Genomic DNA, 25558 nt, shown 5'->3' on the forward strand with positions numbered 1-25558 from the left:
GGTACAGACAGGTGGACATAGGGACATTGCTGTTCAACTCTAATGACTGATATAGCGACCAATCTGATATATCGCTCAGGCTTTAGTGCGCGCACACACGCACGCACACACGCACGCACGCGCGCACACACACACACACACTTTAGTTGCAGCGGTGGCCGAACGGATAGCGGAGCGGTCTTGATACCGGAAGGTCGCCAGTTCGAATCAGCGGTCCGACACGTTAAAATTACCTCCGCTGAAGTGCCCTTGAACAAGGCATTGAACCACTACGATGAAATGTGTTCTATGAGCAGGGCCTGGCTGGAAACAAGTTCTTGAGCTTAGCCCAGATACCCTGTGTAAATATAGTAATCATTTCTCACACACACACACACACACACACACACACACACACACACACACACAGCAGTGGGGAGGCCATAGGTGTTTTATATTTAGCCCCATACATGGTGCTCCTGCATAAGGTCCGCAGTAGTCGGGTTGTGTGAATGGAGGCTTTATGTTCAGCGTTAACACATTGAGACCTGGAACGCATCCATGTCACGTTAGCGTTAACCACATTAACCATTAACCCATTTTGGGGCGGGAACCCCTTTTGGTGTTTTAAACATTATGTTGTAATTTAGCTATTGAAAAATAGCAGATCTACAAGCTCATAGCGCGCCACCGAGTGGCGCACACACACACACACACAGCAGTGGGGAGGCCATAGGTGTTTTATATTTAGCCCCATACATGGTGCTCCTGCATAAGGTCCGCAGTAGTCGGGTTGTGTGAATGGAGGCTTTATGTTCAGCGTTAAAAGGCCACTTCACCCCTTTTTGCAAACAATTTTTTGAATGATGTTTATAGGACACAAGAAACACATTCCTGGGGGGTTGTATGTGTGTTTAGATATTAAGAAACACATTCCTGGGGGGTTGTATGTGTGTTTAGATATATAGAAACACATTCCTGGGGGGTTGTATGTGTGTTTAGATATTTTAGTCATGGCGCTATATCTTCATGACCAACATTTGTCATGAAAAAAATGTGGTCACACTTCCTTCCCGGGACTACAAGTCAACACTTCCCACGCAGCCGCCCCCCCTCTCCCCAATGGAGGGACAGTGCCCCAAAGCATTATGGGCATTGTAGGAATTCAGCAATCCAGTCAAACCCTATAGTCAAACACACAGACTTCATTATGTTTTCTGGCCATAGGGTGCAACTTTTGTGGCGTTAAACACACTTTACATGGTGTTGTATGTATTACGGATGGAGGCTTTATGTCCAATGTTAAACACACTTCACATGGTGTTGTATGTATTACGGATGGAGGCTTTATGTCCAATGCTAAACTCACTTCACATGGTGTTGTATGTATTACGGATGGAGGCTTTATGTCCAATGCTAAACACACTTCACATGGTGTTAGTATGTATTACGGATGGAGGCTTTATGTCCAATGCTAAACACACTTCACATGGTGTTAGTATTACGGATGGAGGCTTTATGTCCAATGTTAAACACACTTCACATGGTGTTAGTATTATGGATGGAGGCTTTATGTCCAATGTTAAACACACTTCACATGGTGTATGTATTACGGATGGAGGCTTTATGTCCAATGTTAAACACACTTCACATGGTGTTAGTATTACGGATGGAGGCTTTATGTCCAATGTTAAACACACTTCACATGGTGTTAGTATTACGGATGGAGGCTTTATGTCCAATGTTAAACACACTTCACATGGTGTATGTATTACGGATGGAGGCTTTATGTCCAATGTTAAACACACTTCACATGGTGTATGTATTACGGATGGAGGCTTTATGTCCAATGTTAAACACACTTCACATGGTGTATGTATTACGGATGGAGGCTTTATGTCCAATGTTAAACACACTTCACATGGTGTTAGTATTACGGATGGAGGCTTTATGTCCAATGTTAAACACACTTCACATGGTGTTGTATGTATTACGGATGGAGGCTTTATGTCCAATGTTAAACACACTTCACATGGTGTTGTATGTATTACGGATGGAGGCTTTATGTCCAATGTTAAACACACTTCACATGGTGTTGTATGTATTACGGATGGAGGCTTTATGTCCAATGCTAAACACACTTCACATGGTGTATGTATTACGGATGGAGGCTTTATGTCCAATGCTAAACACACTTCACATGGTGTATGTATTACGGATGGAGGCTTTGGGCCCTATTTTGCGTGTCTTAAGTACCAGGTCTTATGACTTAACTTAAGACCTGGAGGCGTGGTCAATGCTGTTTGGCCACTCAGAATAGCCAAATGGCATTGATCACGCCTCCAGGTCTTAAGTTAAGTAATAAGACCTGGTACTTAAGACACGCATAATAGGGCCCTTTATGTCCAATGCTAAACACACTTCACATGGTGTTAGTTTTACGGATGGAGGCTTTATGTCCAATGTTAAACACACTTCACATGGTGTTAGTTTTACGAATGGAGGCTTTATGTCCAATGTTAAACACACTTTACATGGTGGTGTATGTATTACGGATGGAGGCTTTATGTCCAATGTTAAACACACTTTACATGGTGGTGTATGTATTACGGATGGAGGCTTTATGTCCAATGCTAAACACACTTCACATGGTGTTGTATGTATTACGGATGGAGGCTTTATGTCCAATGCTAAACACACTTCACATGGTGTTGTATGTATTACGGATGGAGGCTTTATGTCCAATGTTAAACACACTTCACATGGTGTTGTATGTATTACGGATGGAGGCTTTATGTCCAATGCTAAACACACTTCACATGGTGTTGTATGTATTACGGATGGAGGCTTTATGTCCAATGCTAAACACACTTCACATGGTGTTGTATGTATTACGGATGGAGGCTTTATGTCCAATGCTAAACACACTTCACATGGTGTTAGTATTACGGATGGAGGCTTTATGTCCAATGCTAAACACACTTCACATGGTGTTGTATGTATTACGGATGGAGGCTTTATGTCCAATGCTAAACACACTTTACATGGTGTTGTATGTATTACGGATGGAGGCTTTATGTCCAATGTTAAACACACTTCACATGGTGTTGTATGTATTACGGATGGAGGCTTTATGTCCAATGCTAAACACACTTCACATGGTGTTAGTATTACGGATGGAGGCTTTATGTCCAATGTTAAACACACTTCACATTGTTCATATAGGCAGTGCCTGACACAACATGAGACATTGCTGTCCTCACCCCAAACCATAAAAAAAACGCACCCATTTAAAATCGTTGAAGATCCCTGCTCTAATTGGAAGCATCCACTACAAGGACTTTGGCGTGCATAGCGTTCTCGCACACATAAATGGTTACGACTACGCTGAGTATATTTCATTGATTGAAAAATTTCACAGCAGTATGTCAACGATTTGTGTCCACTTGGAAGGAGACCTTTGGGACAAAATGGCAGCACATTTTTTAAACGTGTTTTAATTAAACAAAGGTATAGTTGATGGGTTTGTATGTTCTGTGTTTTTACGTACTGAGATCACTCTGTAATGATTAGTAATGCGGAAGGTGGTTGTATTCCATTAGACATCCTTCTCTCTCTCTCTCTCTCTCTCTCTCTCTCTCTCTCTCTCTCTCTCTCTCAGGGTAGTGATGATTAGATATAAGGTGAAAGCCATGTGATGCGTTGTGTGTTTGCAGATCTGCTGTGTGTGTGTGATACGTTGCTTTGTGTGTAGCATGTGGACATAGTGGATTGTGTGTGTGTGTGTGTGCGACTGTGCGTCTGAATTGATCGCCCCCCAAAATAGCAGATCTACAAGCTCCCACCGCATTGTGAGCTTGAGGAACTCCTGAGACGTAACATCATCTCTGCATGTGTGGATTGTTTTGATGGGTGCGCACAGCTGCTGTGTATGCGTGTGTGCGTGTGTGTGTGCGCGTGCTTCCTGTACAAGTGATACTTTCCAGACCTGCGGCCTCAGATGTTATTCCTCTGTTACTGTGTGTATCTGTGCGCACGTGTCCGTGTGTCTAGCCTACAGATGTGGACTTCTAGTTTGTATCTGTGGTAGTATAGGGTCGGGCAGTTAATGAACAATATATTGAAACTGATTGTTTAGAAATTGAATTATAACAGTGAAAATAAAAGAACCCCCTCAAGGACCCCTGGGGGTTCACTGGACCCCACTTTGAGAACCTCCCTTTGTTTAATTTAACACATTTTAGACGGGAACCCCTTTTGGTGTTTTAAGCATTATGCTATACTTTAGCTATTGAAAAATAGCAGATCTACAAGCTCGTAGCGTGGCACCGAGTGCCGCACAGCGAGCTTGTAGATTTGCTATTTTTGAAAAATCGTGAAAATGTGGCTTTGGTCATTGACTGAACCCGCAGCAGAATTAGCAGATCTACAAGCTCAAAGCTCACGTGTCACAACACAACGTGAGCTTGAAGATCTGCTTTTTTGTGCTATTTTGGAATTTTAATCCTGAAAAGTAACATTTTTGGACATGAGGGGCTCCATTTTCGTCACCGCTAAACCCCTTATCCCTAAACTTCTTTGCCTTTTTTTTACTATTTTTAAAAACATTTTTGAATTGTTCAACTAGCCAATCTACATTGACACGCTGTGAGCTTGTAGACTGGCCATTTTAACTATTCAAAAATGGTTTTGCAAAATAGTAAAAAAAAGTTTAGGGATAAGGGGTTTAGTGGTGACGAAAATGGAGCCCAAGAGGTTTGGACTGTGGTTCTTTTGCGATGTCTTTTACTTCTCTGGCACTGTATCTGTATCTTTAGCTGCTGTGTTGCCTTTGGCGACTGAATATCCCTTGCAGCATGGTGCAAAGGACATCGGATATTTGTGTCCTAATCAATATGAATCTCTGATCCAACCCAACAACACCCGTCTGCTCGCTCAGATCAGCCAACACAGGGAGGCTGGCAGAACCTTTACAAAAACACCCTGGACAACGCTCCATACGTCCCAGACTCTTCTCCCTTCCCTAAAACACCCTGGACAACGCTCCATACGTCCCAGACTCTTCTCCCTTCCCTAAAACACCCTGGACAACGCTCCACACATCCTAGACTCTTCTCCCTTCCCTAAAACACCCTGGACAACGCTCCATACGTCCCAGACTCTTCTCCCTTCCCTAAAACACCCTGGACAACGCTCCACACGTCCTAGACTCTTCTCCCTTCCCTAAAACACCCTGGACAACGCTCCATACGTCCCAGACTCTTCTCCCTTCCCTAAAACACCCTGGACAACGCTCCATACGTCCCAGACTCTTCTCCCTTCCCTAAAACACCCTGGACAACGCTCCACATGACCCAGACTCTTCTCCCTTCCCTAAAACACCCTGGACAACGCTCCACACGTCCTAGACTCTTCTCCCTTCCCTAAAACACCCTGGACAACGCTCCACACGTCCTAGACTCTTCTCCCTTCCCTAAAACACCCTGGACAACGCTCCATACGTCCCAGACTCTTCTCCCTTCCCTAAAACACCCTGGACAACGCTCCACACGTCCCAGACTCTTCTCCCTTCTGGCTGCAAAACTAGAACTGCCAATCACTCCCAATCGTCCGCCATAGTCTGAAAACTCAGCTATTCATGCTTAATCTTACCCCATAGCGCTTGCCGTAGCACCTGCACTAGCCTCGATGACCTTGCAGGCTTATGCAAAAGCTAGAATGATGTAATTTCGATGCATAATATGTAGACACAGCTTTCTATAGTGTATATAGATATTCTAATTTTAGACAGATGTTAGGCTCTCAGCTTGCTTATGATCCTACATGACTTATTTTTCCATGTATTTGATGATGACCGGTATTACCATGTGTTTTTCTTGCTTACCGTTAGTCGCTCTGGATTAAGGGCGTCTGCTAAATGCCTAAATTGTCAATTGAGTCTCGCTCTCTCTGACCCAGGCATCGGTCTTGTTCTGGGCCTCCTGTTCATCCCACTCTCTCTCTCTCTCTCTCTCTCTCTCTCTCTCTCTCTCTCTCTCTCTCTCTCTCTCTCTCTCTCTCTCTCTCTCTCTCTCTCTCTCTCTCTCTCTGACCCAGGCATCGGTCCGGTGCTGGGCCTCCTGTTCATCCCTCTGATTGGCTCGGCCAGCGACCACTGCAACAGCAGCTACGGCCGTCGACGCCCCTTCATCTGGCTGCTGTCCCTGGGGGTCCTGCTGGCACTCGTCATCATCCCCCACGCCCACGTCCTCGCCGCCCGCCTGGCCTGGGGAGGGGGCCGCAACACACTGCAGGTAACCATGAGGGGAGGGGGCAGTTAACCTGGGGAGGGGGGCCGCAACACACTGCAGGTAACCATGAGGGGAGGGGGGGGCCGCAACACACTGCAGGTAACCATGAGGGGAGGGGGCAGGTAACCTGGGGAGGGGGGCCGCAACACACTGCAGGTAACCATGAGGGGAGGGGGGGGCCGCAACACACTGCAGGTAACCATGAGGGGAGGGGGCAGGTAACCTGGGGAGGGGGGCCGCAACACACTGCAGGTAACCATGAGGGGAGGGGGGGCCGCAACACACTGCAGGTAACCATGAGGGGAGGGGGGGCCGCAACACACTGCAGGTAACCATGAGGGGAGGGGGGGGGCCGCAACACACTGCAGGTAACCATGAGGGGAGGGGGGCCGCAACACACTGCAGGTAACCATGAGGGGAGGGGGGGGCCGCAACACACTGCAGGTAACCATGAGGGGAGGGGGGGGCCGCAACACACTGCAGGTAACCATGAGGGGAGGGGGGGGCCGCAACACACTGCAGGTAACCATGAGGGGAGGGGGGGCCGCAACACACTGCAGGTAACCTGGGGAGGGGGGGCAGGTAACCTGGGGAGGGGGGGCCGCAACACACTGCAGGTAACCTGGGGAGGGGGGGCCGCAACACACTGCAGGTAACCTGGGGAGGGGGGGCCGCAACACACTGCAGGTAACCTGGGGAGGGGGGGGGGGGCAACACACTGCAGGTAACCAGGGGAGGGGGGGCCGCAACACACTGCAGGTAACCAGGGGAGGGGGGGCCGCAACACACTGCAGGTAACCTGGGGAGGGGGGGCTGCAACACACTGCAGGTAACCAGGGGAGGGGGGGCCGCAACACACTGCAGGTAACCTGGGGAGGGGGGGCAGGTAACCTGGGGAGGGGGGGCCGCAACACACTGCAGGTAACCTGGGGAGGGGGGGCCGCAACACACTGCAGGTAACCTGGGGAGGGGGGGCCGCAACACACTGCAGGTAACCTGGGGAGGGGGGGCTGCAACACACTGCAGGTAACCAGGGGAGGGGGGGGGGGGCAACACACTGCAGGTAACCTGGGGAGGGGGGGCTGCAACACACTGCAGGTAACCTGGGGAGGGGGGGCCGCAACACACTGCAGGTAACCTGGGGAGGGGGGGGGGGGCAACACACTGCAGGTAACCTGGGGAGGGGGGGCTGCAACACACTGCAGGTAACCATGAGGGGAGGGGGGGCCGCAACACACTGCAGGTAACCTGGGGAGGGGGGCCGCAACACACTGCAGGTAACCATGAGGGGAGGGGGGGCCGCAACACACTGCAGGTAACCATGAGGGGAGGGGGGGCCGCAACACACTGCAGGTAACCATGAGGGGAGGGGGGGGCCGCAACACACTGCAGGTAACCATGAGGGGAGGGGGGGGCCGCAACACACTGCAGGTAACCATGAGGGGAGGGGGGGCCGCAACACACTGCAGGTAACCATGAGGGGAGGGGGGGCCGCAACACACTGCAGGTAACCTGGGGAGGGGGGGCAGGTAACCTGGGGAGGGGGGGCCGCAACACACTGCAGGTAACCTGGGGAGGGGGGGCCGCAACACACTGCAGGTAACCTGGGGAGGGGGGGCTGCAACACACTGCAGGTAACCTGGGGAGGGGGGGCCGCAACACACTGCAGGTAACCTGGGGAGGGGGGGCCGCAACACACTGCAGGTAACCTGGGGAGGGGGGGCTGCAACACACTGCAGGTAACCTGGGGAGGGGGGGCCGCAACACACTGCAGGTAACCTGGGGAGGGGGGGCTGCAACACACTGCAGGTAACCAGGGGAGGGGGGGGGGGCAACACACTGCAGGTAACCTGGGGAGGGGGGGCCGCAACACACTGCAGGTAACCTGGGGAGGGGGGGGGGGCAACACACTGCAGGTAACCAGGGGAGGGGGGGCCGCAACACACTGCAGGTAACCAGGGGAGGGGGGGCCGCAACACACTGCAGGTAACCTGGGGAGGGGGGGGCTGCAACACACTGCAGGTAACCAGGGGAGGGGGGGCCGCAACACACTGCAGGTAACCTGGGGAGGGGGGGCAGGTAACCTGGGGAGGGGGGGCCGCAACACACTGCAGGTAACCTGGGGAGGGGGGGGCTGCAACACACTGCAGGTAACCAGGGGAGGGGGGGGGGGGGCAACACACTGCAGGTAACCTGGGGAGGGGGGGCCGCAACACACTGCAGGTAACCTGGGGAGGGGGGGGCCGCAACACACTGCAGGTAACCTGGGGAGGGGGGGGGGGCAACACACTGCAGGTAACCTGGGGAGGGGGGGGGGGCAACACACTGCAGGTAACCTGGGGAGGGGGGGCTGCAACACACTGCAGGTAACCTGGGGAGGGGGGGCCGCAACACACTGCAGGTAACCTGGGGAGGGGGGGCCGCAACACACTGCAGGTAACCTGGGGAGGGGGGGCTGCAACACACTGCAGGTAACCATGAGGGGAGGGGGCAGGTAAGAAATACTGGGGTCTGAAACATGGAAAATGGCCACTACTGCTATGGGACAATATTACATTTTAGACGTGGGCCGGGCCTATAATAGCCCATTTAGGCCTGGCGTCGAAATTTTAAAAAATGTCTTCAAAATCCTGACAGTTTCCTGAAAAACCTCATGTTTCTGTATCAGTGGTGCTCAATATTTCATGTCAAGGACCCCCAAAAATTATGTAATATGCCTCCGCCCCACCCATCTGAAAATATGTTGTTCCAGGGACCTCCCCAGAAGCAAAGATTTGAGTTAAAATGTTCACTCTGTAATAATATATATATTCAAAGATTTGAGGCACATTGTCACGATTTAAAAAAAATAGCAGACCTACAAGTTCATAGCGCGGCACTCGGTGCCGCGCTATGAGCTTGTAGATCTGCTATTTTTTCAATAGCTAAAGTATAACATAATGCTTTAAAACACCAAAAAGGGGTTCCCGTCCCAAAATGGGATAGGGAACAATATTACATTTTAGACTATATGCAGGGCACACATGAAGACATGAAGTGTCTTGAGTGATTCATAGTGTGAGGACAGGAAGGGGGTCTTCTAATTCGTCTAGTTTGACGTATCGCTACCAACTGGTGGTCTGTTAGGGAGGGACTGGCGACTGGTGTTGCGTATAAAGTGTCCTGTCGGCCGTGCCAAAGCGCTGATCTTCTTCCTCCTCCAGGCTCTTTGACGAGGCAGGCTGTGCTGCTGATATGAGAGTCATATGACACTGTGTGTGGTGATGTGATCTGTATATGTATGGTGATCCGATCTGTGGATGTATGCAAGTGGTTCCCAAAGTTGGGGTACGGGGACGCTCCAGGGGTCCTTGAGGGAGTTCCAGGGTTGTCCCCAGCTAAATGTTTGGAACCAAAAGGACCCTTATGGGTCTGTAACTCTGAGAATGTACAAATGGTTCCATTTGTACACTCTCAGAGTTAAATTAACATTGATTTTATAATATAAATTGGGGTCTCATAAATATAGAAATGCCATTAAATTAGGGGTCCGTAGACTAATGTACGTCAAACTGGGGGGTCCTTGAAATTAAACGGGTTGGGGGCACGGTGCCACAGTTGGTAGTGCTGTCGCCTCACAGCTAGAAGGTCCTGGGTTCGATTCCCGCTCGGGACGCTGTGGGTGCTGGCGGCGTGCCTCCTCCTCCGCGTCATCAGTGCCCATACCCGAGGCGGGGTTGGCAAAAGGGCCCTTCTGTGTGGAGTTTGCATGTTCTCCCCGTGAGGTACCCTCACAAAAAACATGCAGTAATCCTGGTCTCTAAACTGCCTCGTCCTGACCAGCCAAATTGCAAACTCCCATTTAATTTTATATGGTTATAATGTGGTTATATTCATATAGAACACAGAAGAAGAAATGATTATTATAACTAAAGCTAGCAAAATAAACTGGAATAAAAAAACAGTACAGTAGTACAGTAGTGCAACCCGTGGATGCAGAGGTCGTTGTTTTATTGTGTCCCTTAACTAAAAAATGAGTTTTGGGATGCAAAATGCACCCTATTTTAATCTCTGGGTTCAAGAGGAATGCAACTAATTTTCGACATTGAACAATGTCATTAATATGACATTGAGTTGTTCTGTGGAAATAATAAAACAATTATGGTTTAGGGTTATATAGACCGAAACATTGTGTTTTCCTATTAACACTTATGGCGCTATAGAGTGCCAGTAGATGAGTCAGATTTTTCTCTGAAAAGCCCCGCCTTCAATTCAATTATATAAAATAATTGATTTGCCATGTCAACAAGTTGATAGGAATTTGTCTTGGTTCCCCGCAAAACCGGAAGGCATAATCTTCCGTTCTTACCTCACGCTGTCACAGAAATGAAGACAGAACATTGACCTTTTGGTCAAAACCAGCTCATAACTCTGAATCTACCGCCATAGATTTGGAGTTATGAGTCACTTTTGTTGGGCCGTAAACAAGGAAGTGAACGGCAGTGCACATGCGCGAAACCGGCCTAGGTTTGCTGAAGAAGGAAAGGCAAAAAGATAATGATAAAAGAAACAGATTTGTATAGGTGTTCTTCCTCATCTTGGGGGTTTAGGGTTCTGTGGTTGTCTCCAGGTGTTCTTCCTCATCTTGGGAGTTTAGGGTTCTGTGGTTGTCTCCAGGTGTTCTTCCTCATCTTGGGGGTTTAGGGTTCTGTGGTTGTCTCCAGGTGTTCTTCCTCATCTTGGGAGTTTAGGGTTCTGTGGTTGTCTCCAGGTGTTCTTCCTCATCTTGGGAGTTTAGGGTTCTGTGGTTGTCTCCAGGTGTTCTTCCTCAGTCTCAATAACAACATTGTGGTGGTCCTTCAAGCCGGAAATCTAAAGGCACGGTGTCGTCGTGTGTTTTAGGTGTTCTTCCTCATCCTGGGGGTGGGTCTGCTGGACTTCTGCGGCCAGGTGTGCTTCACTCCGCTGGAGGCGCTGCTCTCTGACCTGTACCGCGACCAGGACGACTGCGGCCAGGCTTTCGCCATGTTCAGCTTCATGGTGAGCCTGGGCGGCTGCGTGGGCTACCTGCTGCCGGCGCTGGACTGGAGCGGCGGCCTGCTGTCCGTCTACCTGGGAGGCCAGGCCGAGTGCCTGTTCTCCATGCTCATCCTCATCTTCGTCTCCAGCGTCCTCGTCACCATGAAGGTAACCGTATGGATTCATGAATGCACTCATTCTTACCAGGTCTCATTACTGAGAACATGTAACTAAGTTACCGTTACTAGTTTGTCTTTTTTTCAGGCTTTAGTTTAGACATAATATTGTTCGACCGTTGTTTCCGCATGTCGGTCCGTTGGTGTGTCTAATCTGCGTGCGCGTCCCCATTGAACACCAAGGACTTAATTAACGTGTTTTTCATGAAATCCCATGGCGCCAGGAACACTTAACGTGTTTTGGAGATTTGTATTAACAGATTGACGGCCGCTAATTGTTTAATCCAGTGTTCCACCGCGCGTAAAACGCTATACCCGACATTTGTTTAATGCGTTTAATTCGCTGTTTTAAAATAATTAAAAAGAAACAGCGGATTTATCCAGGACCTGATGACGAGGCCATCGCGTTATGATGACGAAACCGGAAATCAAGTCATCATCTGGGCTGCTAGGGCTTCTGGGAAATTGAGCTCAATGTAAGTGGACGGGGTTTTTTTTTGGACTACAATGCCTCATGGAGGCGGATCCCGCATTGTAATGGCCGCTGGTGTTGATGATCAAAACATGCAGCGTAGAATATTTGATTAAATAGCGGGTAACACGTTTTATGGAGTCAAACTGTTAATTAACACCTAGAACGCCTGCGGTTATTTAATCCATTACATTATAGCGCCCAGTCGATTTATAAACACGGACCACTTTTACCGACGGACCGGATGTTGTTGTGAATGTGTGTGTAGCAGCTAACGATAGCCACGCCACTTCAAAGTTGATCGACAACAACGGGAGGTAAGAAATCTATCGCGACTAGCGACTGGACTGCGGAGGGCCGTCAAACCAAGATGAAAAATGTTCGTCGACTACCTTTTTTCACTGACGAAAACTAAATGGAAACTAAATGAAAACTAAGCTATGATGACTAAAACTAAGACTAAATGTATTGACAACAATGTATTGAAAACTAGACGTTAAAAAATGTTAGGAAGGGACTAGTGGACAAGAGATCAAGTCATTTTACACTAGGTTGCATGCTGAAAATAGCAGATCTACAAGCTAGTGTGCAAGCAAGTGTAAAATCAGCCATTATGACAGCATCAAGGCCCGCCAAAACACATTTTAGTCGACTAAATCACCTGTAGATTTAGTCGACTAAAATCTTATGACATTTAGTCGACTAAAACTAGACTAACACATTCCAGGTGACTAAAATGTGACAAGAACTAAGTGAAACTATTCAAGAGACTATGACTAAAACTGAAATAGAAATTTGCTGCCAAAAACAACACTTTGGCATTCATGCAAATGTCTATTCTACGGTCTATATTCTAAATTCTGTCGTGTTTTCCGTTCCGTCTCTAGGTGTCGGAGGAGCCGGCGTGCAGCGGCAGCCCCATGGCAGCGGGCGGGCCAGGGGGAGGGGGAGGTGGGGGGTCTCTGCTGGCGTCCGGGGGGGGGCTGGCGGGGGGCGGGGTGGGAAGCTCTCTGGAGGGAGGGGGGGCAATGGGGGGGCGCTGCGGCGTGGCCCTGCCCCTCCCCCGCTCCTGCTGCTACCTGCTGAAGTGCAAACTGAGGCTGCTGAGGGCCGGCCCCCTGCTGTGTCTGCTGAGGACCTGCTGGGCCATGACCCCTGCTATATACAGGTATATATATGACCTATGACCCCTGCTATATACAGGTATATATATGACCTATGACCCCTGCTATATACAGGTATATATGACCTATGACCCCTGCTATATACAGGTATATATATGACCTATTACCCCTGCTATATACAGGTGTGTATATATATATATGACCTATGACCCCTGTTATATACAGGTATATATGACCCGGTCACGCACGCACGCACACACACACGCACGTACACACACACACACACGTTACAGTATGTTCGAGAAACCAGTGAGATTGAGTTGACGCCGCGGCCCGGACGGGCAGAGCCGTGACACGAAAAGAATGAAACTATTTCTGACTGACATTGTCTATCTATAAATCTAAACATGGGTCAACCATTTCAGAACTGAAACGTCAAATTGTTTAGGCTCGATAAGCAGCATCGTAAATTGTTGAGAATATATGGTTGAGATCACTTTTTTTTTGGTCCCGATCATTTGATTTTGAGCATCTGTCGATCCAGATTTTTATAGAACATTTATGCCATATCACAATAGTACAATATCCCAAATCACAGACAATATCTATAGTCTAATATCATGATATGGATATAATATTGATACTAGGGATGTCCCTGACACCCTATCACGTTTTAATTTTTTGCTCCCGATCCGATAATTTGAAAATGACGCGATCGGCCCCCGATTTCGATCACGTGATCGGATCGGGACAACCCTAGTAATTGTGATTGTCGATCAGATCCTGTCTGTGTGTCTCCATCAGGTGCTACTGCCACGTTCCCATGGTGGTGGTGTTGTCTCTGTGTGTGTAGTCTTGCGTTCTAGTCTAGCAATTTTCAAATGCTTCCGTCATACAGTCTGGAGAAACGGAAGCTCTGATCATGAGCAAGCGATAAACCGGAAGTGGAGTCTTTTCCCCGCTTCCGTTTAGTCTTTACAGTCGCGCACATTCATCCTAATATAAATTGAAATCATCAAAACATATATAGCTTGCTGCTTAGCAGAAATGGAATTAAAAAATAAAATGTAAAGATATTTTTGAATATATTTTTTCTTGATAGGAAATGCCAGCTTCCTTACTCACATCTTGGGAGGTGTAGTTCCAGACTCTATATAGCATTCGGAGATTGTGGAATAGTTACGCGAGACTACTGTATATCCATCAAGTGCTACTGCCATGTTCCCATGTTGTTGTTGTCTCTAGGTGTTCTTCTTCAGTCTCAATATAGCATTGTGGTGGTCCTTCGAGCCGGAAATGTATATGTGTGCCACGTTACCATGGTAATGTTGTTGTTTCTGTGTGTGTCCATCAAGTGCTACTACCACGTTCCCAGGGTTAGGTTTTCCTCAGTCTCAATACATTGTGGTGGTCCTTCGAGCCGGAAAAATCTAACCAGCTTGAAGTTCCCACAAAGTCCTGCTACGTTCCCCAGGTGATGTTGTTGTTGTTGTCTCTGTGTGTGTGTGTCCAGGTGCTACTGCCACGTTCCCCGGGTGATGCGCCAGCTGTGCGTGGCCCAGCTGTGCAGCTGGATGGCCGTCATGTCATTCATGCTGTTCTACACAGACTTTGTGGGGGAGGGGCTCTACGGGGGCGTGCCCAGCGCCTCGCCGGGGAGCGCATCCCGACAGAGATACGACGAAGGTGAGGCACTTAACGGCTTCGCTGCTGTAAGGCAGCTTTAGCACGTCTTTAACAGGTTCCGTCCATCCGACGTGTCCACATGTCCTAGGGAATCCAACCGACGGATTCAAAGGACGTGTGTACACGGCCTAGCGCATCTTCAATGATATCAGGCGAGAGAATAATATTCAGATTTTTTTTCTTTTTTTTGTTTTGAGTTAGACCCTAATGCCACCGTACGCATCGCTCTTTGTTCACCAGCGGTCCCGGTTACTTCCTAGTGTACCGCAGCAGAAAGAATGCCTCGTCTCTTCTAAACTAGAGCGCTCTCCGTGGTTTTGATCTGATGGATATACTAAGCTCTTCATTTCTGATTTCTCAACTGCCTCTCGTTCAAAATAAGAATGCAATGGATTATTTAGTGATAATATTAAAACGAGAGAAAGGTAAGCAAGCAAAAGAATATCTCATTTTTCTTCCGGAAACAGAAGGGGGGGGGGTTTACAGAGTAAAAGTGGCGATGTCTTCCCGGCACCCCAGAGGTCCTATTTTGAAGGAATCCCGGGGCTGATTGTGTTAATATGCAAAAAACAAGTGATCAATAATATTACTAGAAACACAGATGTATAGCCTGCATTGCAGTACTAATGGACTCCTGATATGCCATAGTGTCTACTCTATTCCACTGCACTACACGTTTTAAAACAAGCCGATCTACCAGCCCACAACACAACACATCACGGCATGTTGTGAGCTTGTAGATCAGCAATTCTCTTTTCTTTTTTAGCCTATAATGACATGCCCAGAATTGGGATGTCAGGGTTAAAGTGTTTAGCTATAGTTAGCCAGCGAGACTGGGAAGTTATCCACTACTATACTATACTGACTGGCAGGAGGCAGTCCTGAGACAGGCATTAGATGGAAGTTATCCACTATACTATACTGGCAGGAGGCAGTCCTGAGACAGGCATTAGATGGAAGTTATCCACTATACTGCCTGGCAGGAGGCAGTCCTGAGACAGGCATTAGATGGAAGTTATCCACTATACTGCCTGGCAGGAGGCAGTCCTGAGACAGGCATTAGATGGAAGTTATCCACTATACTATACTGGCAGGAGGCAGTCCTGAGACAGGCATTAGATGTAGCATAATGCATGTTTTTTTTGGTTTTTTGGGGTTTTTTTTGGCATTTAGCAGACGGTCTTAATCCAGAGCGACTTACATTAAGCAATAACAAGCATGGCATACATCACATATATAAAAAGTAGTTATCATGAAACATGCATAAGCTATAAGAACGTAACAGTGGAGTATCTATGTAAACTATACATACTATACTATATATTATACATGTGTACTATAAAGTGCTATGACTACATAAAATGCAATTCTAGTGCTGTCTACGTAACATGTATATGTTCCAAGTATATTCCATGTTTGGGATTTCAATAATTGTGTCTTTTATCAGTACAGTTGCAGGAGAGAAAGGGCCACTTACAGGTGAATGGGTGGGTTATTACAGTAGATGGATAGATGGCTTCTCAGAGGACAGTGTTAAAGGACAGGAGGAGACAGAAGTTCTACAAGCTAAACTAGTTTTTTTGTTTGTCAACGTAGCTTAAATAGTTTCCATTATTAAGGTGTGGTGCTGTAGTCTATGTTGATGAGAAAGTATGCAAACGATGGAAGAATACCTGAGAGTCAAAACAGACAATTATGTACAAACAGATGTACAGTATGCGTGATTAATTAAGGGCATGGCGTGATTTAAAGGAATGCAGTGTCACAACAGTTTGACACAAATGTGCCTAGCCCTGATCAAAGGCGAGGAGGAGGTCTGATGGGTGAGCCTGAGGATCGAGGCGGGTCTCCATGAATTATGCTTGTTGAGTGTCATTTTTTACAAACACAGGATATGATGTTATTATCCAAAGTGCCTTGGACTCTGCATGGCAGGGGCGTCATCCTCCCTGAGCCAAGCTTACGCCTAACCGCACACCTGAATGGGACTGGGTGTTACGATCTGTTTATACCATCAGAAAGATCAGAAACAAAAGAGTTGGGTGAGGCAATGTCTACCAGTAAGTGCAGTGAATTTTCTGGTTTGGTATATGTGGCACCAGGGCCTGTCATTAGCGTGACAATGAACAAAGTTCATCCAAGGCGCGATTCATACTCTTATTTTGGAGCCGAATAAAAGTCGGTTCGGCTCTGTAGAGCCTACAATGTGACGTCATTTGAGGTTCGGGGGGGCGCGTACCGTCCTAAAGTCGGCTCTTCGGTGCTACTGAAAATTTCTGACGAGCCAAAATCATTTCGGCACTACAGCGGTAAAATAGGAGCATGAATCGGCCCCAAGACTCCATGACATCTCTGGCGTCCACCATCGGGCAGGTGATTCACAGGTTTCAGGTGCGCAGGGGCATTGATTGATTACCAGTTTGCAGAATTACAGTACATTTCAAGCACAACTCAATACAAAAACTGTTAACTGTGAGTGGACGACACTATAAAAGCATTACACTTGTTTACAATAGGGCCCAACGCCCTCAATTCATCATGCTTGTTGAGTGTTATTCAGTTGTTATTGTCATTATTGGACACTTTGAAACACTTTCTCTCAAATGGTGAAAATTAGCTTTACTTTGTCCAGTTCGGCACCTCCGTTGCCTTGGTGGTCCCTCTCAACAGATGACATGCCATGACATTCCACTGTGTCCACATCAGTGGCGTAGGGCATAGACATATAAAGGTAGACGGCCCTTTCGACTCTGGAGCGTATGTGCTCAAGGGAGGGCAAGAAACATGCAAGAATGCATAGAGTGCATGTTCGGGTCTGATAAGTCCCGGAAAAGCCAAAAGCTGTGATTGGCCAGTAGTCACTTGAGTGGCAGCGTGACGTAGTGTGCCGTCCACTCTTTCCATGTACCAGTGTAAATTATTACGCCCTCCCGTCAACACACATGGCTCCAACGAACTGCAGCAGCCAATGAGGCATCTATTTTTTCTATCTATGGCGTAGGATAGTAGTTGCGGGCCCTGACGCAGGCTATTTCGGTTATGTTGCAGCGCACGCTCCTTTGAAAATAAATATATAGGAAAATAAAAAGAATACAGTTAAAACAATGGCAGTGAACCGTGATACATTGTGAGATTGTAGATCTTCTATTTTCGTATAAAGTATATGTTTCTTTAAGATATTTTCTTCATAGAAAGTACTAGAGAGTAGCAATATAATGTCAATGGTTAATGGATACTCATTTACAGAAGAATTGTAATAAGAACAGCAACATTTTTCAACTTCATAATAGTCAGGGAATATTATCAGTATAATGTCAAATCTGGGAATACATTTCTTACCAAGAATTTTCTTCACCAATGTGTTTGTAAAGGTGTCTACTGACATATGCCACATTGGTTTCTATTCAACCACCCTAGGGGCATTTTTGACAGCTCTGCTGAAAGTTGGGGTACCATCAACAAAATGTTCTAAATTTCATTATGCTTTAAGTAGCATGTGACGTGTCAAACTAAGGGGTTTTCATCATTGTGAATCCATTCCAAGCATTAGTTTTGCACGAAAAACACTCCTTGGGCTAAAAACGGCCATAGCCGTCATCACAAATGTGATGAGGTCAGCACATTTTGGCATATTTGGGCAAGTGGCTATATGGCCAAACTAGGGGGTCTATGGCCAAACTAGGGGGTTGTCATGATTCTGGACCCATTCCAAGCATTCGTTTTCGCACAAAAAACACTCGTTGGGCTAAATTCGGCCATAGACACTTGCCCAAATCCTACTATAAATGTGCCACGTCTCTGTGTGCGTGCGTGCGTGCGTGCGTGCGTGCGTGCGTGCGTGCGTGCGTGTGTGTGTGTGTGTGTGTGTGCGGTTGTAATGCACGTAACTCGAGAACCGCTTCCTTAAGTAGATTGGTTTATTCCTCTCTATAGTAATAATTCACAATAATATTACTTTACACAGGAAAGCAGATAGCTCTCCACTGTCCGGACAGAGGCTCTCTCGAGTGTTTGTGGAGATGACTGATTCATCCTGTTGTGCCTTTGATCAAGTCCACACCCAGCTCTGAGTCCAGCTCTAGTTTGACAGGTGCCAGGTGTGACTGCTTAAATCAGTCATCCTTCATCTCACAGATACTGTACGTATCACAATACATGGTTGACGATACGATAATTGCTTATTGTAAGTCACTCTGGAATCTGCTATGCCTACAGTACATTCTGGGCGGGAACCCCTTTTGGTGTTTTAAGCATTATGTTATGCTTTAGCTGTTGAAAAATAGCAGATCTACAACAAGCTCATAGTGCAGCACAGAGTGCCGCGCTACGAGCTTGTAAGTCTGCTATTTTTGAAAAATCGTGAAACTGTGTCCCAAATTGTGGAAAAAAAACCTGGAACAAAGCAAAGCAAAAGCAAAGTTCTTTGTTTACCCAGGGTGAATGGACTAAGCTCGAGATGCTTGTTTACAGCCAGACCCTGCTCATAGAACATTTCATGGTAGGGGTTAAATGCCTTGCTCAGCGGTGGTAATTTTAACGTGCCGGTCCGGGGATTCGAACTGGCGACCTTCCGATAACAAGACCGCTCCGCAAACCGTTCGGCCACCGCTGACCCAAACAACATGCAACATACAACATATTTTGAGATGGGGGTCCGTGGCCAAATACAGATAATTCTGGGGGTCCTTGACATGAAAAAGGTTGAGCACCACTGAAAACTTTTACAATTTAGAAGACATTTGTAGAATCGTCGTCAGGTCTAAATGGGTTAAATTGTATATACTAGTCCTAGTTTTTTTTCTTTAGCTGAATGCCGCGAATGTGGTTGAGTGCATTGTGAGTACATTTCACCCAGGTACAGTATATACTGCAGGGTCCAGGCTCTGTCCTCTACTGTCTAAAATTCCTCAAACGTTGTCCTCGAATATCGAGCACGGAATATCGGCCACTTCATGTGTCCCGTACGTGGCCCGTTATGTTATGCGATGCTCAACCAATCACAGTGCAGAATGGCACACCTTCCAGCCGAATCACAAACGGTCAATCTCGGTTGCCAATTTCGGCGCCATTGATGCCTGTAATTGTTCCCTGGCACAAAATCTTTTCAGATTGGGGGGTCCGTGGTCGAGTACATGTTAACCGTTTCCGTACATAGGACGTCCCCACACGTCCTAGGGGTCCCAGTCGACGCGTACATAGGACGTCTGAGGACGTCCTAGCGCATCCTCAATGATACGGGGCGAGATAAGAATATTCTGCATTTTTTCCTTTTTTTTATTTGTCAGTTCGCCTTTCGGCTACCGTATGCTGCGCTCTGGGCAATTGTTAGCTTATCATTGAGTTAGCCGTTAGCGCGGCGGAAATAATGACTCGTCTCTCCTAATCCAGGGCGCTTTCCGTGGTGTTGAACGGATCGATATACTGGCGCTTCATTTCTGCTCCTCATCCGTCTCTCCTGCAAAATATGAACGCTTTTTGGATCATATATCGTATAAACGAAAACGATCGCAATGTAAGCTAGCTATGTTAAATAAACTTTTTTTTTAGTGGATTGTTTCCGGGTCATGGGTTTCCGAGTAAAAGCCGCCATGTTGTTCCGGCACCCCAGAGCTCCTATTTTGAAGGACTTCCGGCACTGATTGTGTTAATCTGGGGGTGCTTTGACATGAATCACTGGTCTAGGATGAGACGTCGTAAGGCTTGAGGCTGCTTCCCTCTGGCCTCCTGTTTTCTCCTGTTTTCTCTAGTCTTTCCCTCCAGTTTTTCAGTTTTTCTCCTGCTTTATTTGCTTTCTTTAACCCACATTCTTTACCCTTCTTGATTCAGCTCTCAGTCTCTCTCTCTCTCTCTCTCTCTCTCTCTCTCTCTCCACCCTGTCCTCTTCTTTTCCCTCCATTCCTCTGTTACCTCCCTCTCTCAGCATTCTCTCCCAATCTCTCCCCCCCCCCCCCCCCCCCCCTCTCTCTCTCTCTCTCTTTCTCTCTCTCTCTCTCTCCCCCCCTCTCTCTCTCGCCACGAGGAAAGAATGAATGTCAAGACATCCGTACACAAAGAGCATGTTCATTCAGGTCAGGTCGACAGAACTGTTTAATCTCATTACACCGTCATTACACCACCTACAGTCTACACAGCGCCATTACACCGTCACACTCACTCATGTTTTTTGAACCAGGGTCATCAATAGCCTATGTCCGCACGGACAAATTGGCAAATTCTCAGTTTTGTTTTTGTACAAGCCATTAGAATATTCTTATTTTAATCATAAGTCCCAATTTCTGAATGTCAAGTCTCCAGATTCTCTTTGAAATATGTATGACACTGATTTACTACGACACTACGGCATATTACGAGTCCACTAGGACAGCTCCCAGAATAGGAACGCTATAGGGTTCATGTGGTTAATCTGGCCATCTATCCATCCATGATAAATATGCATTCGTTGCATTGCTACAAATAGACATGAGTAGAAGAATCAATGTTGTGTTTTCCCACAATGCAACAGGGCTTGAGTTTCACCATTCAGTGATGGAAGAATTCCTCACATGTTGTAGCCTATACTTAAAGGTGTAGTGAAATTTTCACACTTTTAGACCACATCCGTGGTCATCATATGAGCATACCTAACAATGGATGCCAAAATAATTGGTACATTTTCATTTTTGTGTATTTTTATATCAAAAGTCCATACAAATCGAATTTGAATTACTTCCTGAAAACGTGCTGCGTGATGACGTGTCGAGGCTCACATCGATAAAAGCCAATAAAAATGAAGCTCACCCGTTTAATTCCCCATATCTGCGCATCCGTCCAACACTGTCCAACACAGCTGCTACTGATTACAGAAATCCTCCGTTTTTATTCCCATTCAAGATAACATCCAGACAGTGTATTACTCCGTTTCAACTTAATCATCCCGCTAAAATATGTATCTGAAAACATTATAGGGTAGAAATAAGCCGCATAACAGTAAACTGGTACAGCTGGCCGACCATCTGACTTGTAAACAAACACACTACATGCGTCCTGCGTTACATGACATTCATTTTCATTTATTTTTGTTTTTTGTTTTTCTATTAGGTTTTATGACCTCAATTACACCCCCCCCCCAAAAAACCCTGAACTTTGAACATTCAGTGGATTTTCTGTGGTCTGGAGTTTTCTCTGGGGTTTGGAAGCCTTTTGAGCTGCAATGGAAACAGAGGAAAACAGTGACATCTGCTGGCAAATCCCATTGTCATATATGGCATAATTGGCATTTGCAGGCTGTGACATCAACAAACAGCAGGAAACTCAGAGCACTTGTTTGAGCCAGAAAACCCCCAGACCACAGAAAATCTACTGAATGTTAAAAGTTCAGGGTTTTTTTGGGTGCAATTGAGCTCAGAAAACCTAAAGAAATTAAGATAAATTCCAAATACTTATTTGTTTTTATGTCCGTAAAAGTGTCAGTGCCACAATGTAGAAATACTCAAAAATCGTTTGAGAATACCTGATATACAAGCTCACAAAAAAATGTATCTAAAGTAGCAGATCTACAAGCTTGAAACGTAGTTCCTGAAAGGAAACACTTTTGGACAGTTCACTAAATAAGAACTAAGCTATGATGACTAAGACTAAATATATTGTCAACTTCGTCAACAAATACAACAAAAACAGACTAAAATGTTAGGGAGTGCACTAGTGGAGAAGAGATCCAGTAGAACTAAAGGACAAGTCATTCTATGCTTGGTTACGTGTTAGATGTCACACTCAGAAAATAGCCGATCTACAAGCTTGTAGATCGGCTATTTTCCGCACCCAGCCGAGTATATATCGGGCATTTCAAAGCCATCGCGACCCGCCAAAAGTATATTTGTAGATTTTTAGTCATTCAAAAGACTATGACTAAAATAAACGATATCAGAATTTGCTGTCTCCAACATCAACACTACAGAGGTGACGTGCTTCGTTCCTTTGCAGCGTTCATTCATGGTCTGCTGCAATGTTTGCAGAGTGGGCAGAGTTCCTCTCTCCCTTCAAACAGTAACACGATCCCCCCATCCTCCTCCTGTTAACGTGAGAGATGAAGTGGCCCGCCAGTGAACCCTGCCCCGACCCATAATTCTCACAATAACCAGACTGCAAAAAACGCTACAAATGCAGGTGTCCAGTTCTGCAGGCAGGCCGACCTCCCGTGCATGCATGCATGCACGGGGGGCTTTGGTTTCAATTAAAAGGATTTTTTTTGCCGTGAGAACAAGCCGTCTCTCCCGCCCTCCTTTTTAAGCTTGTTGCTTAAAGTAATATATATATGTTTATTTTTTATCATATTTCCATTAGCGACCATGTAGAATACGTCAACAACAAAGAACAAGGTTAGGATGACAGTAAAGTGGCAATGTATAGGACTCTTAAGCCCCAATCCCCCGCCGGCGGGGGCAGCGGCTGTCCACCTCATGAACCGCTCTCAGCGGGTAAATGGGGCTGGTCAAGGTCTCAGGTTCCAACTCTTTTTGATTTTCCCTCCTGGACCCCCCTGGGGTTTAAGAGGTTAAGACCTTTTTTAATACCAAAGAAAGAAAGAAAGAAAGACAGACCATTACTGCAAAGTAATCAATTATACTATAAATGCATTGGGCCAAATTGTCAAATTAAGAGGCAGTAATTAAGTCAGAGAGGCTTATTGTCAGTATCAGTCAGGGTGCGGGAGTCTATCCCTATGTTTCAATGTGCTAGACCTCTGGGAGATGGAGTCTATCCCTGTTTTAATGCACTATAGACCTGGGAGATGGAGTCTATCCCTATGTTTCAATGCGCTAGACTATAAATAGTCGCTCATTGACTTCCATTGTAACGGGGAAACAGCTCTCAAAGTCACTCATTGGCACATGAACCAATGCAACAAAAGCTGACAGTTTATGACATCAGGAAAACTCATGCGGTTTTATTTTCGTCTTTTAAGATCGATTTATAAAGTTACTATTTTAGTCGGAGATAGACTGGAGCAGTACTACGGCGTTCCCAACTCTCGCGGTGACGTCTTGCGAGGTTTCGTTTGTAAACAGAAGTCTCCACGCTGTTTGAGATTCACCCAGCTGCAGCCTCGCATATGAGCAGTCCCAGACACAGACACTTTACACACTTCTTCTAAAGTGTCTCCCTCAAACACGTCCATTGTGTATGTTTTTAGTGACAAGCGGATGAGATCAAATCCTTTTGTTTACATCCCCGTCGTTTCCAATAAGGAAGTGGTGTAGTTTTGGTCCAATCAGATCGTTTTTTACAGCAGTGATTCGGTCGGCGTAGGCATACCTACCGGATCTTCTTTCTACACAAATTAGTCAAAACAATACAAAGTTGACATTTTTTATTAAAAATAAAACTGCATGAGTTTTCCTGATGTCATAAACTGTCAGAATCAGCTTTTGTTGCGTTGGTTCATGTGCCAATAAGTGACTTTGAGAGCTGTTTCCCCGTTACAATGGAAGTCAATGAGCGACTATTTTTATTTCTTAAATTGCTAATAAAAACAACACAACGGAGCGAAATAACTCATGGGATGGAATAGTTTGCCCATAATAATTTAAGAAAACAACCCAAACCTCTAAAAAAGTGGTCTTACCCTTGAATGCACTATAGACCTCTGGGAGATGGAGTCTATCCCTGTTTCAAAGCACTAGACCCCTGGGAGATGGAGTCTATCCCTGTTTTAATGCACTATAGACCTCTGGGAGATGGAGTCTATCCCTGTTTTAATGCACTATAGACCCCTGGGAGATGGAGTCTATCCCTGTTTTAATGCACTATAGACCTCTGGGAGATGGAGTCTATCCCTGTTTCAATGCGCTATAGACCTCTGGGAAATGTTGTCTATCCCTGTTTTAATGCACTATAGACCTCTGGGAGATGGTGTCTATCCCTGTTTTAATGCACTATAGACCTCTGGGAGATGGTGTCTATCCCTGTTTCAAAGCACTAGACCCCTGGGAGATGGATTGCTGATGTGGAGCGCAGCACCTATACTATCAGCTCCCAGTACTTACGGCACAACATCAAGTCGTGCTATACTCCTATGCAACATTTTACAGGCATCCGCATGGGCAGCCTGGGCCTGTTTAATATAATCTAATCTCATGTTATTTTACAGGCATCCGCATGGGCAGCCTGGGCCTGTTTAATATAATCTAATCTCATGTTATTTTACAGGCATCCGCATGGGCAGCCTGGGCCTGTTTAATATAATCTAATCTCATGTTATTTTACAGGCATCCGCATGGGCAGCCTGGGCCTGTTTAATATAATCTAATCTCATGTTATTTTACAGGCATCCGCATGGGCAGCCTGGGCCTGTTCCTGCAGTGCGCCACCTCGACGGTCTTCTCGCTGGCCATGAGCCGCCTGGTGGGGCGCTTCGGCTCCCGCCGCGTCTACCTGAGCAGCATGGTGAGCTTCACGGTGTCGGCGCTGGTCATCTGCCTGTCCAGCAGCGTGCTGCTGGTCACCGCCATGGCGGCGCTGACCGGCTACGCCTACGCCACGCTGCAGACGCTGCCCTACACACTCACCTGCCACTACCACAAGGACAAAGAGGTCAGTATGTACGCTGCCCTACAGTGGCGTGCACAGATAGACACTAGGGGGTGCTAGAGCACCACCTGCCCTTGCCCTCTGGACAGCAATGTGCCCTTTTGGGTGCATTTTCATGTCAAGTACCCTAAAAAATATATGTAATTGGCCGCCGACCCCCATCTGAAAATATGTTCTTCCAGGGACCTCCCCCAGAAACAAAGATTTGAGTTAAAACGTTTGCAATGAAAGAATATATATTCAAAGATTTGCGCCACATTTTCAAGA

General features: G+C 46.6%; 1 protein-coding gene across 2 annotated transcripts in view; it reads left to right on the plus strand.

Annotated features, from left to right (window-relative positions):
- The window catches only part of LOC306923716 (solute carrier family 45 member 3), an 83966-nt gene that overhangs the window by 50599 nt on the left and 7809 nt on the right, over nt 1-25558 (plus strand). For both annotated transcript variants that reach the window (XM_079501983.1, XM_079501984.1), the window contains exons 3-7: nt 6076-6272; nt 11151-11435; nt 12803-13083; nt 14553-14725; nt 25029-25294. In XM_079501983.1, coding sequence (XP_079358109.1) covers nt 6076-6272; nt 11151-11435; nt 12803-13083; nt 14553-14725; nt 25029-25294 — 1202 coding nt within the window. The remainder of the gene's footprint in view (nt 1-6075; nt 6273-11150; nt 11436-12802; nt 13084-14552; nt 14726-25028; nt 25295-25558) is intronic.

This window comes from Electrona antarctica (genome assembly GCF_951216825.1).
Source record: "Electrona antarctica genome assembly, chromosome: 5".
Taxonomy (NCBI): Eukaryota; Metazoa; Chordata; class Actinopteri; order Myctophiformes; family Myctophidae; genus Electrona; species Electrona antarctica.